Source organism: Taudactylus pleione, unplaced genomic scaffold, assembly GCF_031769625.1.
Source record: "Taudactylus pleione unplaced genomic scaffold, aTauple2 ptg000129l, whole genome shotgun sequence".
Lineage (NCBI taxonomy): Eukaryota > Metazoa > Chordata > Amphibia > Anura > Myobatrachidae > Taudactylus > Taudactylus pleione.
In genome coordinates, this window is record NW_028284531.1 from 18,002,531 (window position 1) to 18,018,101 (window position 15,571).

Here is a 15,571-nt window from a genome sequence, read left to right on the forward strand (position 1 = left end):
CCCAGCAACCCGGCCGCAGCAGTTTGTAAGTATATCCCACCACTCCTGACTAGCTGGAGCGGTGGGCCAAAACGCTGGGCTTAGGGACAGCGGTGGTGCGCGCTTGTCATACACAGCTCCTTCAAACCTGCCACGTGGTGGTGTCGGAGCTGCTGACGAGACCCGCCGCTGCACTCAACAGTCAGCGTCAGGGTCTCTGGCTTATTCCTAGCCATCACCCTCTTAATTGAAGGAGGGGATGGAGCGCGGCCCCTGCAATCAAAAGCACGGTGATGCCGCGGCGGTCACTGAGGACACCTGCTCCTCCTTCCTCTATATAGGAGTTGTAATGCTGGGTGAGTAGATCACACAGTAATGATAGACGCCGCACTGCTGCTCATTAAACAGTACAGCGCTGACAGGCGAGGTCCCGCCATCTGCACAAGCAGTGTAAGGTGCCGGCTTCGGAAGCCAGACGAGTCCCTCTACAGGAGACAGTGCAGCGCTGACAAGCAGCGCGGTCCTTGGCGCGCATATATATAAAAGCCGGTATTATGGAAAGGGCGCGTCATGCATGTTAGCGGCGCCATCTATAGTCTGGCCCGTGCTCTCCCTTATCTGAGAGCAGCGCGGTTCTACCAGTGCTCGCTTCAGCAGATAGATTAGCTCTATAGCAAAAGGGCTTTAATGTTATAACTAACCAGCAGCTCTCCTCTAATATACAAAGGAGGAGACGCCGCGACCCTATGCTTTTTAGTGGCTGGGCTGACAGACGGAGCGGTGTCATCCCACAGCCCCCGGACGGGCACTTAGTACTTAAGCGGCGGCATGGCTTCCTCCACTAACGTGTAGCAGCCTGCTTTTGGGGGTGTTTTCCTGTTAGCGCAGCAGCGCAGACATTCTCTGCATTAGTTCCCCCGCGAAGAGGCACCCGGACGGAGTGCTGTGCAGACAGCCGCCTGCATGAGGGAAAGCACATTAAGTGTAATGGTTAGCGTTACTGCCTCACAGCACTGAGGTTATGGGTTCAGTTCCCGCTACGGCCCTAACTGTGTGGAGTTTGTATATTCTCCCTGTACTTGCGTGGGTTTCCTACGGGTACTCCGGTTTCCTCCCACACTCCAGCAGCCGCCTCCCGTTTTCCCTCTTTCGGGCTGCCCTAACAGCAGGGATTATTAGCGTGGGTCTCCTACGCGCCACCCTCCCCCTCCTACGCTGGGAATGCTGAAGCGCAAAAGGTAGGGGATGCCTGTCACTGTTTGACAGGAGTAGTGCTAGCTATAGTAGATAGCTGGTTGCTAGCAGTATGGGAACTAGCCCAATACCCTTTTTGCTTAACACCGCATTATGCGGTTATGAAAGTAAATGACTGGTATTACCCCCTGTCAGGCTTCCCCTTGGTTCTATACAAAGGTTGCATAGCTTAATCTAATTGCTTGTGAAGGCTACCTCAGGGTGCACTAGCTACCCTGCCTAAATGAGCATTGTTTTACATTGGCTCACCTTAGTCACTGTTCTGGTGCTGCTGCCAGAATTTAGGGTTATAGCATACCCTTAACCCAGGGTTAGCAGATTATTGCGTCCCATACCCAGGTTATGGCTCACCTTATAGAGGGGCAGTACTCTTCCCATACATATATGTGGCAGCACATATACTAACTTATAGGCTGGTCTTTAAAGACTTCTAGTTCTCACCAGTCTTCTGTGTTTACCTTAGAAGGTATGCATATGTGCATCTATATAGATTATATTTTAGGTGCTCCATTCAGCAGCACATACAAGAGGAAGTTAGTTACTGCCGGTGTGGGGGTTGGCATTGCTGCCTCACAGCATGGAGGTTGTCTTTTTGATTCCCGCTTTTAAAGTAAGTAACCAGTAACAGAAGGGTCCCAGGATAGTCTGGGGTAGCACGCTGCTAAAATATCCTGCTTCCTATGCCGTAGCAGAATGACGACCACAGGCGGCACATGAGCAGTTCCCCTGCGTGGAGGTAAGCCACATGTATGTATGTATTTGTATTTTATACTAAGCCCTGCTTTAAAATATATACATGTCTGGAGTGAATTTTGTCTTGTGGCTCAATTCCTTCCATAGCTCTACTATTGCTCATGTTCTATTTTCAAATTATTATCGTCACCTACTAATCTTGTATGTAGGTATGCATGTTTGGAGATAAATATCTATCGCTTCTTATCCTTACCATAACGGTAGAGGTAGGATCTGTTATCAGTTTTATGTCTGGTACATAGCATATTTTAAAAGAGAGGTTTGCGATTGGAGGCTGGTCTCTCCTGATGCGGTAGTTAATACAATAACTCCGCTTTACACCATCTGTCCCTAAGGTTTTGTATGTGGGTATATACCTATATTCCACGGATGGGAAGCCGCCTGGGATTACCAATAGCTGTCAGCTTTATCCATATATATATATTAATGGTGGCTCTATAGACTAGAGTCAAGTTCTGCAGCTTACATAATGATAGTCGCAATTCCCTAAGGCATTGCTTCTGTTATGAACCCTATACATAACTGGGGCTCAGATGGGTAGTGGTTAGCATTCCCGTCTCCCAGCGCAGAGGTTGTGAGTTCAATTCCCACCTTTCCCACATCAGTGTGGAGTTTGTATTCTCTCCCTGTGGCACTCTGGTTTACTCCTGTGTGTTTCAGAATATGTTCAGGCCAGCAGTTGGTACTGTCTACGCACTTCTATCATGTTGGGAATTGTCTGTTGTTTTGGAGTTTGTGGCTGTGATTTTCTTTTCAGCTGCAGGTGTTCAGTCGCTGTTTTCTACTCTGTTTTCGGAGTGGGGTTCTGCTGTCTGACCCTCTGAAGGTATTGTAATCTCAATCCTCTAGATGCTGCCTCTGCTTCGTCCCCAGTGTGATCTCCACTCATGGTCTTTTCCTTCTGCTGGTTTACAACTTTGTAGTAGTTGGACCTCCAGAATGGTTGATGGTGACTGTTCGGCCTTGACTTTTACCTCCCTGCAAATCTCTTTGTTAGGAGTCTGTGGACAGGATCAGCACTGTTTCTGTAGATTGGTATCGTTATACTTGTATCTATATGATTATGTCCAACAGTGCTGGTATTCTGCTATCTGCGACAGCTGCAGTTTCCTGTTTCCGAATCTGGTACGGTTTTCTCGACTTTTGTTCTCGGGTTACTGCCCTTCTCATATGGATTCTGGTTGGAGCTCTCTGCTCCCAATAGTCTGGTTTGGTCTGTTTTCAGCTGAGTTTACAGTGTTCTGATGCTTCTCACCTGAGGGTGTTTTCTCGCTAGCCACTTATTCCATTCTATTTACGCTGTAAGTTGTGGAAGTTCTGTGTCTGTTCCGCTTGGAGTTCTGATTGTCTCCTGGCTCACTACACTTGATCCCCCACTCTTGCCTTCCATTGAACCTCTGGTTCTTGGCGGTCCCTGTTTCTGTTGGCCAAAGGGTCGGCATGTTCTCCGCGCTTCCCACCCAGGAGGTTGGCTTTGGGACGTCCCCACTGTCTTGAACTCCAGTGTCCCCTAGTGGATGAAGGAGAAAACAGGATTTTGGTACTTACCGATAAATCCCTTTCGCCGATTCCACAGGGGACACTGGACGCCCGCCCAGCGCTGCGTACCTGCCAGTTGTTTGGTTCCTTCTATGGTTGTGTGACTGCATAATTCCCTGCAGTGGTTTCCTCTGTTCTCCTTCAGTCGGTCTTGTTCCGTTCTGTGGTCTTCTCCTTCTCCTTGTTTTCCTGTTGTCCTCCGTCTCCTCTCGGGCTCAGTTCTTAAACTGGGGCTGATGGGGCATAGAGGGGGAGGAGCCAGTCACACTTCTAGATTTTTTTGTTTAAAGTGCCAGGCTCTACTCTACCACCGTCTATACCCCACTGTCTTGAACTCCAGTGTCCCCTGTGGAATCGGAGAAAGGGATTTATCGGTAAGTACCAAAATCCTGTTTTTCCGGCGTTTGGGAGCAAATTGCTGATTATCATTTGCTTTCATACCTTACCAGATTTTCATTCCAACCAATCAACTAGTTGGACGGTTGGACAGAAAATCTTTAGGTGTGTACCCAGCCTTACACCCTGTATTGAAGATTATAAATTACAAAGATCTGATATAATGATTAAGCATTGCTGTGTGTACACTGAGGTCTCCACAAGAGTCTTGCACAGCAGCCGTTGCTCATTTGGTGACTCATCTTGCTGTCTTCACTAAAACAGCCCAGCAGAGACTAAGGCTATAGAAGGGGTAATACAGCCACCTGTTGTTTAAAGCACAGTGAAAAAGTCACAAGCCATTGAGACCAAATTAGAAAGCTGACAGCTATAATAGCTTTATGGTCTGAATCTAGAGACCTTTTATTCCAATGATAGAATGGTACTAAATTGGTCTTTTGTGCAAATTAACTACAATCTCCTTTTAAGGCATGTTTATGTATACATATAAACTATACACTTTGCTATTGTCCCTGGAAAGCTGTCTGCACCTCGCTGTGGATCAGTGGCAGCTTGCTTTAGAACGCCTTCATTTCTCTCTTCCCTCCAGGGTCTTCTTAGCTGTAGTGAAAAAACCAGAAGACAGAGGAAATGTTGTAGCTCAAGGAGGAGGAAAGGTGAGGCGCTCTCCTACTGTTCTCATTTATGTTGTGAGATTTTTTAGTTTGGTTTTTAATACTCTGTTAAAAACATTTAGATTGCTTTTAATGTCCTATATCTTCTATCCAGTAACCAAGGCTCATCCGTCCTTCCCATGCCTTTTTATCTGGTATCTCTTGGCCATGTTCACAATATTTGGTAAATTCCTGATCTCAGTGGAATGTGCTGAACAAAGTCAGGTTAATGCAGTACAGGTCACATCTCATTACACCTATGAGTCCTGGGCTATGATTGTACAAAGAGATAAGTCCGAGGCATGCCTTGATGGCCATCTCGAGCAGACCTGGCTCCCCAGAGTACTATCAAGTCTACTGTTTATTTGCCTGATTACTGGGTAATACTTTTGACTGTCTCCCAGCATGAGCTCTGGAGACTTTCACTACTCGTCTGACCCACTATCTTCTGACAGGAGTGTGTCAGCTTGGCACTCTGAGCACTATCGTCCCTGTGCCCTGCTGCATCTGTTGGCCATGGTCTCCCTTATCTGCAGAGGCGGCCACGAATGGTTCCACTTTCACATCACCAGTATCTCAGCAGCAACCTGGAGAGACTTGATGACTCTACGACATCTTCACCTGTGTGAGTCAACAGGCGCAGAGTATGCAAGATGGGCTGGGGCACAAAGACTTGTCACTGAGGATACAGCGATTCAGGCTGCCTACTGTTAATCAAAGTGACCAGCGACAGCTCTGCGCCTACACACTACTTATCCATTTGCAATGCATTGGGACCCCTTGTGAGCCTCATACTTTTACGCTGCACAAATGGGCAATAATGACAAGATCAGGGAGGTATATTTTGCAACACAGGAATCTCACTAATATGCAATTATAACCACAATGGCTAAAAGTGTGTTCTATTGAAATTTCAAGCAAGCAAGCTATAAGCAAATGTTTGAATTATTTTCTTGTCACCACTACCAAGAATTACTTTGTGTACCTTGTTTCGTCATTAATGCACCTATCCAAAACAGCAAAAAAAGAGGATTCTATGTACAGGTTTTCTTTTCATGATAAAATCTGTATTTATTTTTTCTTATTACGTGTTTGAATGTATTGTATAAACTGTGTAGGAATAATTATGGTAGTAGAACAAGGCATGCCATTTGAAAAAGACAACTAACCCGCATCAAATGAGGGGCTCCCTGTGTTTAATGACTCCAGGATGTGGGATATTGGTGCATTAGAACTTAACACTTTCTATAGCATAGGTTGATAGTGTCTGGTGATCACAAGAAATGACATACTATTTGAAAGATGGGACTCCCCTCTATGAGGGTGTCCCCAGGCGCGTACATGCCAGGTTGGTGAAAATTGTACATATTAAGCGCCCCAGTCATCTGTCAGGTCTCCCGAGTATTTCTGCAGTGCAGGTTAATATTGTCTGGTGATCACCAAAGAATGACTCCTAAGAGGTCAAATCAATTGAAAGAGAAGAGTCCCCTTTATCAAACGAGGGTCCCCCTGAGTCTGAGTGGCAGCATGGGGGGACATTTTTAATACTCTCTCCCCTATTTCCTGGCTTAAAAAGTTCTTCAATATTTATCCTGGAAGGGGTGGGGACTTAATGATATCCTTGCAGGTCTGTAGTAATGTCATTAAGTCCTGGCCTTCAGGTTAGAGCGACAGCGACTATAAACATGGAACTTCTAGGTGCATTTTCCATACCCATTTGAAGTGTTGCAGTGCTTTGGACAAATCCCACTCTTCCTTGGCAGCAAAGGGGTTAAATGCTTGGTGGTTAGGTAAATGCATCACATCCTGGTTATGGATTTTTATAAGTAGTGATAAGAGCACTACTGTGTGAATAATATGGTATTTTTCTAGGTTGTGTACCTAACAGTCTGAACTAATAACTGTGCACTTTAAGTTATTAGATAAATTCTCCTAATGTACATTAAATCCGTATGCTTGCTTACTTACAGGCTTTGATACCACTGGCATTAGAAGGATCTGAGTTGGGAAAAACGAAAGCAGCACAAGCTTTGGCCAAGATAACAATCACATCAAACCCTGAAATTGCATTTCCAGGTGAAAGGGTGAGTACATGTGACATGGCGTCTGAACAATGCTCTGCGATGAGGAGACGCTGCATTCTGTCCTGAGGAGTAAAGCTACTTTCTCCCTGTATATGGCGTAGTCAGAGGTGGTGTAACCCATGCCACCCCTGGTACCTTTTTATCCGGATGTGTTTTGTACTTTCCAGTTGCACTTTGTTGTGAAAGCTAATTTCTACCCCCCCCCCCCCCCTTCAACAATGTTAAAAAAAATAAAATAAAAGTACTTCAAATACAGAAGTGTGAGACATAACAAAGACTGTACCGATGTTCCCTCACTCTCAGTTGAATTAAGCCCTAAACTGAGAGGTCTATTAGACGAGTTTCTGAAAAGATGACATGAATAAAGCGGATGGGGAAGACGGTTCTATAGCGGAAGTAAGTTGGACATTAATGTGATATCACTGTTCCCACCATGCACTTCTGATAACTCCCAAACTAGACGCCTCCTTTTCCGATGAGCAGGAAGTGATCATGCACTTAGCAGGCAGTAAGTCTCTGGTACCGTACAGTCCAGCATTTGTCCTTCATTCACAGCATGGTGAAACAATTGCCATAAGACACCTCTCAGACAGAAATAATAGTTGCTTATTGGTGTGTTATGTGTCCATATAATTACATGGTGGTGTTTTTTGTTTTTTTCTTTGCTCCTCCACCTGATGGGCATAGTGTCAGAGGGACACCGAGAAACTAACAAGAGCTCTGTGCTGTAGCTGCTGAATTAAAAAAGTCATTTTTATAATATTCACTAATAATTACAATAAATTAAAAACCACTTGGAGAACGATAACACAATATTAAACAATATTTTGCAGTCTCCTGAAATCCCGTAATATGCAATCTGTGGCCAGAAAGCTACATATGTGTAGATACCAACTAGTATAGGATCCGGCTCAGTATACATAGGGGAGTATGCAGCTATGGCATATAAAAGTTCCAACTATGGGCCTGATTCAGCAAGGATCGCTATTCTGCTTATACGCATGCAATGCAGTTGCTAATATCAGCGGTGAAATGTAAATGTTTGCATTTGCAATGCGATCTCAGCCTAACATAAGGACACCCACTTTCCCTTACTCCCATCCGTACACTTGGGCAACATAGCGTAACATCGGACCCATATGCACAGTTAAGGTGAGGCCTCAGGCTGCGTATGGTATTGCAGTGACTAATTTATGCATGCCCCTGCAACGCTGTCCCGATGCACTGATACGCCTGCGTTCGCCCAACCACCGTCACCACCCCCTCCGTCACCACCCCCAAACGGCACTTCCTGTCAATCACTCTGCAAAGGGTCTGCGTACACACTGCGCTCACATTCCCGATCGCAGAGGCTAGTTTGCGCACTGCGATACATGCGCAGATTGCGAAAATCGACTGACTGCGAGCGTCTTTGCACTAGCGATTCTTGCTGAACCAGGGCCTGTGTTAGGTGTTAATTCAATTAATGTTGAGCAATAACGCTTGTATTGTTCATGATAGAACTATTGTATTAGCACTGTATCCAGCCGGAATGTAAATTCGTTAGTAAGGTTAACAGGTACATTTTCCCTGTGCCCAGTAGTCTGGTCGCTGCTTCCACATAAATGTTAATTTGCAGCACCTCCCATTTCGGGTGTAGCAGTGAGTGTTGTCATTTCACAGTGATGCCGTATAATGTCAATTCCTGTAGGGTTTGGATTGATAGCAGGGAGTAACGGAAGGCTCCTGCTGACTCTGAGGAGTCGATGTAATTACCCCTGACCTCAATGCCAGCTAGAGTAGTGCTAAGTCAACTGCCCACTAATGCTGGTAATTGGCAGTGCCACTGAGTCTGAGGAGTTGATTTAATTACCCCAGACCTTGGCGCCAGTGATAATGGCACCAGACCAACTACCCATCTGTGCTGGTGTTTTTGGCAGTGCCAGTGGGCTGAGCACTGTTGCTGTATAAATATACAAAGAAAATTCTCCTTGCGCTCCACACTCTATACTGCTGCCCACAGGACAAAAAAGTGGAGGTTTCACACTCCACAAACACACAGTTCTATTACATCAAATATTGTCCCGTACTGGCGCAAATATAGTTTCCCACAGTACTTTCCTTTAGAATTGGTTTCCCAATTATTAATGATTCCGATGAGTGCTGTGTTTTCTCCTTAATCAGTGACTTCAACTCCCGATATTGATGCACTCAAAAAGAAGAAGAAATACCACAATAGTGTTATATTGCCAGAAAAGTATACACTATTTATTAACAAATTGCACTCACATCAAGAAAAACATTAAAAGCATATCACCACAAAATGGTCAAGTTTGGAGGTCCATATCGTCCGTTTGTTGCCCAGATGTTAAAAGGACCAAGGACTGGATACCGGATACCACCAACAGTAAGAACATCCATACCGGATACCACCAACAGTAAGAACATCCACCATGGTGGATGTTCTTACTGTTGGTGGTATCCGGTATCCAGTCCTTGGTCCTTTTAACATCTGGGCAACAAACGGACGATATGGACCTCCAAACTTGACCATTTTGTGGTGATATGCTTTTAATGTTTTTCTTGATTTGTTAATAAATAGTGTATATCGGGAGTTGAAGTCACTGATTAAGGAGAAAACACAGCACTCATCGGAATCATTAATAATTGGGAAAGCAATTCTAAAGGAAAGTACTGTTGCTGTATGTTAGGCTAGATCACATCATGGTCCCTTCCATGCGTGTCTGTGTAGCATAGACTGTAAGTCGAGTCACTTGATGTGTTTCTCCTCCCGAGTCACATGGCGGTTTCATCAGAGAAATCACTTATGGAAATGCAAACCGTCTTTTAACTTCCCAAGTCCAATCAGAACATGGTATGGTGGTTGTTTCTGCTATTTACAGAGAGAATCCTCCAAGCTGCATCACACTGTTTTTTTATGTTTGTATTTCATAATTTAGTGCATTTGAATTGACATCAGAAACACTGATAAGTTATCTCTGTTGTTTTCTGGGGGGCAGCACCCAAAGAGTCTCCTTTTTCCCCTCACCATATCTATAGAAGTTTTTCCAAGGTGGGGAGACCAGTGTTCTCCCAGGCAGCTAGCATATTTTTACACCCTCCATTTGCGCCCAGGAGTGTCAAATCAATTTCATGTTTTTTTTTTATAAAAGTAGGGGACATATCTTGTACCTTCTTGTTGTAATAAAAGATTTGAATTCAGTCACGATAAAGTTGTCTTACTAAATAAGCGACCTCCCTTCTGTCCTCATTGTCCGCTTTGCATTCCATAACAGATCTATGAGGTCGTCCGACCCCTGGTCAGTTTGCTCCATCTAAATCGCACAGCTCTGCAGAACTTTGAGGCACTAATGGCTTTAACAAACCTGGCTGGGATCAGCGAAAGGCTGAGGTGAGGAACGCTGTAAATCTAGCTTCTGTCAGTAGCTCAATTACTGCAGATGGAGTAATACATTTACCATATAATAATAATAATAATAGTATTTGGTTACGATACACTGGAAGACACCATGCTGCAATACAATGTGTGATTATTACCATTTCCCTCAGGGATGGTTCAGACATTCCTAACTATCTGTATTGTGTCCCGCAGAGGGAAGATCATGAAGGAGAAGGCAGTACCAATGATTGAGGGTTATATGTTTGAAGAGCATGAAATGATCCGGGCGTCTGCGACAGAGTGCATGTGCAACATGGCATTGAGCAAGGAGGTGAGGCTGAGACATGGGCGTATATGCTTTTGTACTCTCTGTGAGCTGCAAATGCAATGAATCCATATCAAATGTTCTTATTTCATTTAACGTACAGTGTCTTGCAAAAGTATTCACCCCCCTTTGCATTTTTCATGTTTTCTTGCCTCACAACCTGGAATTAAAATGGATTGTTTGAAGCCGTGCATCATTTCATTCACAGAACATGCCTACAACTGTGAAGTTGTGTTTTTTTTATATTGTGAATCAAACGACATTTAGGTCAACATAACAGAAAACTTCAGCGTGCATAACTATTCACCCCCCTAAAGTCAGTACTTTGTCGAGCCACCTTTTGCGTCAATTACAGCTGCAAGTCGCTTTGGATAAGTCTCTATGAGCTTGCCACATCTTGCCCCTGGGATTTTTGCCCATTCCTCAAGGCAAAACTGCTCCAGCTCCTTCATGTTGGATGGTTTCCGCTTGTGAATAGCAATCTTCAAGTCTGACCACAGATTCTCAATTGGATTGAGATCTGGGCTTTGACTATGCAATTCCACACATTTAAATGTTTCCCCTTAAAACACTCGAGTGTTGCTTTAGCAGTATGCTTCGTGTCATTGTCCTGCTGGAAGGTGAACCTCAGTCTCAAATCACAGGCAGACTGAAACAGGTTTTGCTCAAGAATATCCCTGTATTTAGCACCATTCGGTTTCCCAGTCCCTGCTGCTGAAAAACATTGCCACAGGATGATGCTGCCACCACCATGTTTCAATGTGGGGATGGTGTTCTTGTGGAGATGGGATGTGTTTTGTTTGTGCCAGACATAGTGTTTTCCTTGGTGGCCGAAAAAAGTTACATTTTAGTCTCATCTGACCAGAGCACCTTCCTCCATACATTTGGGGAGTCGCCCACATGTTTTTTGGCAAACTCAAATCGTGTCTTCTTATTATTTTATCACTAAGTAATGGCTTTTTTCTGGCCACTCTTCCATAAAGCCCAGCTATATAGAGTGTACATTTGGTCTCTGTGCTGCCTCTCTGATTAATGCCCTCCTTGCCCGGTCTGTGAGTTTTGGGGGGTGGCCCTCTCTTGGCAGGCTTGTTGTAGTACCATGTTCTTTCCATTTGATGATGATGATGGATTTGATGGTGCTCCGGGGGATCATCAAAAATTTGGATATATATATTTTTTTATAACCCAACCCAGAATTGTACTTCTCAACAACTTTGTCCCTGACTTGTTTGGAGAGCTCCTTGGTCTTCATGGTGTGATGCCTCTTGCTTAGTGGTGTTGCAGCCTCTGGGGTCTTTCAGAAAAGGTGTGTTTATATTGACAGATCATGTGACACTTAGATTTCACACAGATGGACTTCATTTCACTAATTATGTGACTTCTGAAGATAATTGGTTGCACCAGAACCTTTGACGGGCTTCATAGCAAAGGGGGTGATTACATATGCACATGCCAATTTTCAGAATTTTATTTATAAAGATTCTTTTTTATATATTTTTCTCATTTCACTTCACCAAATTAGACTATTTTGTGCAGATCCATCACATAAAATTCAGATAAAAAAATAAATAAATTACAGGTTGTAATGTAACAAAAAAGGTAAAAAGCCAAGGGCGGTTGGGGGAGGTGAATACTTTTGCAAGGCACTGTATCTATTTATTATGCCTTCTGTCACCACGTATTTCTCCTTCATCCACTAGGGACACTGGAGCTCAAGACAGTGGGGTATTGATGGTGGTAGAGTAGAGCCTGGCACTTTAAATAATTTAGAAGTGTGACTGGCTCCTCCCCCTCTATGCCTCATTAGCCCCAGTTTAGAAATTGTGCCCGAGAGAGCTGAAGCACATTTTTTATTTTATTTCACTTTACTCAGTTTTATTAAGGGCAGGCAGACTGCTTACTGTGGCAGTCTACCTGCTACATGGGAGCCGCCGGGAGTGCACCACCACGGATACTGCAGCCTGTGTCTGGTGACCCTGAGAAGGGGGCTCGCAGTGGAGTCATCAGACCCTGCGAGGACCCGCTGTTGCCAGAGGTTGGTTGTTTTTTTCCAGGCGAAGTGGACGCTAGTCTTCGCCTGGGCTCGCTGAAGGGTTCCACTTGCTGTTTTATCCCTCTGTTTCCAGAATGGGTTGTCCTGCTGACCTCTGCAAGGAGTTGTAGTCTCCATCACTCTCTATGCTGCCTCTGCCTCATGCCCAGTGGGATCTCCACTCGTTAGAGACTTTTACAATCTAACCCTTCCGCTGGTTGAAAACCCCCTAATTTGTTGGACCTCAAGTAGGGTCCTGGTCAACTGTTCTGCACTGGGCTTGACCCTCATCTATACTCTGTTAGAGAAGTCTGTGGACAGGATCAGCTCTGAATCTGTATATACGTATGATTATACACATATCTTTATATAATTTTCATGCCGTGCTGGGATTCTACTGTCAGTGACTGATGCATTTTCCTGTTTTCACTCTGGTCCGGTTTTCTTGAGTGTTGTTCTCGTGTTGCTGCCCTTCTCCTATGGATTCTTGCTGGGGCTCTCTGCTACCAACGTTTAGGGTTGGTCTGTTTTCAGCTGACGCTTGATCCTCAGCTCTTGCTTTTCATTTGGGACTACGGTTCTTTGCAGTTCCTATTTTCATTTGGCCACGTAGTCTGCATGTTCTCAGCGCTTCCCACCCAGGTAGTTAGCTTTGGAACATCCCCTTTGTCTTGAGCTCCAGGAGAAAACGGGATTTTGGTACTTACCGGAAAATCCATTTCTCCGATTCCACAGGGTACACTGTACGCCTGCCAAGCGCTGTGTACCTGCCGCTTGTTTGGTTCATTATATGGTTGAGTGACGGCATGTGTCCCCCTGCTGTGGGTCACGGTTCTTCAGTCGGTCTTTTTTCCGTTCTGTGGCCCTCGTTTTTCTGTTGTCCTCTGTCTCCTCTCGGGCTCAGTTTCTAAAACTGGGGCTGATGGGGCATAGAGGGGGAGGAGCCAGTCACTTCTAAATTATTTAAAATGCCAGGCTTTACTCTACCACCGTCTATACCCCATTGTCTTGAGTTCCAGTGTCACCTGTGGAACCTGAGAAATGGAATTACCGGTAAGTACCAAAATCCATTCACCCTCTGGGCCTAATTCAGACCCGCTCGCAAGCGGGTCGATGTTGGCCCAGTGCGCATGACGGAGGCGGCTCCGTCGTGCGCATGCACGAGACCCGGATAGCGACGGGCAAGCCTTCGCTCCGGGTCTCGCTACAAAGGGGGCGTGCTGTCGATGGTGAGTGACAGCACGCCCCCTTTGGTGGGCGTGCCGGGGGTGTGGCTGCCCAGACGGAGGCGTTCCCATGGGAACGCCTACCGTCTGGGGCCGGCCCCACTGACCTCACAAGTGATGTCAGTGGGAGTGCTCTCGGCTCTGATAGAGCCGAAAGCACTCCAGGGCTTGCGGCAACGAGACCCTACCACAAGGGTCTCGTCGCATGCCCGATGGTCGCTATGTTCTTGACCATCGCGACCATCTTCCTGGCCGCTCGCTATAGCTGTGGGTGGTCACCCACAGCTATACGAGCGGCCAGGAGGCCGCTCTGTCAGAGCGTCCGGCTCTGAATCAGGGCCTCTGTACTTAGTCTTAAATAACTATTCAGATTTCAAACTATTTACCCCTGTATTTAAGTAGCAGTAGTCAGTTCCAAATACTGCCATGTAAGTTAGGCTGGTGACCTAGCATTCATTATTCATCATCTAGCCAGTACATTAATCAGAACTTTTACAAAACTCATAATGCTATGCTCTTTACAAGCAGATTAAGGGATTTATTTACTAAGTGTAGGGGTGTAAAAATCAACACTTTTGTTTTCATATCCGATATTTAATAGGGAAATGCTTTTACTAGCCATTACTTGCTAGTATAAGCACTGCCCTTTTAATTATCAGAACCCTACATTTAGAATCCTACATTTGGTAAATAAACCGCTAAATGTAACCTGTTTCTGTCACTGTTTTGGAGTAAGAATATTGAACACCCAATAATGATGTTACACACTGTCCTAGAATTGGAAGGGGAGTTCTCGGGGCTCCTGGGATAGTGGAAACTCTCCGGTTTGACATCCGTTTCTTCTTACACTTTTTTTTTTTTTCTTTTTTGGAGCCAATTAACGTACCAGTATATTTTTGGATTGTGGGGGAAGACACCAGAGTACCTAGACGAAACTTGCGCATGCACGGCGAGAATATGCAAATTCCACACAGGTAGCGGCATAGTGGGAATCAAACCCAAGACCTCGGTACTATGCTAACCATTACACCAACTGTGCTGCCTCTGGTGTAAGAGTTTGATGCTTCCCTCTCCAAATGCAACTTTTTCGTTGAATTTGTTTATACTATTTTTTTAAGCCATGTAGGAATATATATAAGTTAATGTGCCCTTTTTTATATACATGGAACATTTATGGGGTATTGGTAGCTAAGTGGCAGGCAGTTGCTGATAGAATTAACAATATGTCCGTTGCCTACATCCAATTGCGCATTGTGCTCCTGTCAGTCTATAAGAATGGTTTTGCTTCCTCTAGGTACAAGAATTGTTTATGGCGGAGGGATCAGATCGATTAAAATTATTAGTTTTGTACAGTGGTGAGGATGACGAGCGTCTACGTCGTGCAGCTGCTGGGACACTCGCTATGCTGACCTCTCTGCAGCCCAAGGTTTGCCAGAGGATCATACAAGTGGTAAGAAGTGATCATTCTGTGTGGCTGCGTTGGAAATGATTAGTACAGCCCAGTTTATAACATGGTTATGTTCTTCACACTGGGCAGAGGGACAGTGAATAGACACTGTATGTATCATAACAAACATTAATGAAAATCGCATAAAAGTTTCAATTCTACATTATAAAATCTCAGTTATTAAAAGGAATACACATTTATTAGCTCAGAGATTCTACATTTTTCATTTTGACTATTGCTAGCAGTGGAGATGTTTTTTCTGATGATAATGTTTATTTTCATTATGTTAGGATTAGAAAGTGAATGCAGCAATATGAATTCTGGAATGATTCTTCTACAAATATTGGTGTACTTCGATTAGAATTAGAACAGAGCAATTTTATTTTGATAGATTCTGTTTTGTGAGCTGACCACCAAAATGTCACATTTTTAATTACCTCCACCCTCATGAAGATATGTAAGATGGCTGCGATCACCGGAGGGTTTTCTTTTCCTAAGCACACA

The 15,571-nt window shown here is 44.7% G+C and overlaps 1 protein-coding gene across 3 annotated transcripts in view; it reads left to right on the forward strand.

Annotated features, from left to right (window-relative positions):
* UNC45A (unc-45 myosin chaperone A) overlaps window positions 1-15,571 on the forward strand; it is a 41,102-nt gene that overhangs the window by 18,726 nt on the left and 6,805 nt on the right. For all 3 annotated transcript variants that reach the window (XM_088472912.1, XM_088472911.1, XM_088472913.1), the window contains 5 exons: window positions 4,511-4,577; window positions 6,545-6,658; window positions 9,934-10,049; window positions 10,251-10,368; window positions 14,915-15,070. In XM_088472912.1, coding sequence (XP_088329038.1) covers window positions 4,511-4,577; window positions 6,545-6,658; window positions 9,934-10,049; window positions 10,251-10,368; window positions 14,915-15,070 — 571 coding nt within the window. The remainder of the gene's footprint in view (window positions 1-4,510; window positions 4,578-6,544; window positions 6,659-9,933; window positions 10,050-10,250; window positions 10,369-14,914; window positions 15,071-15,571) is intronic.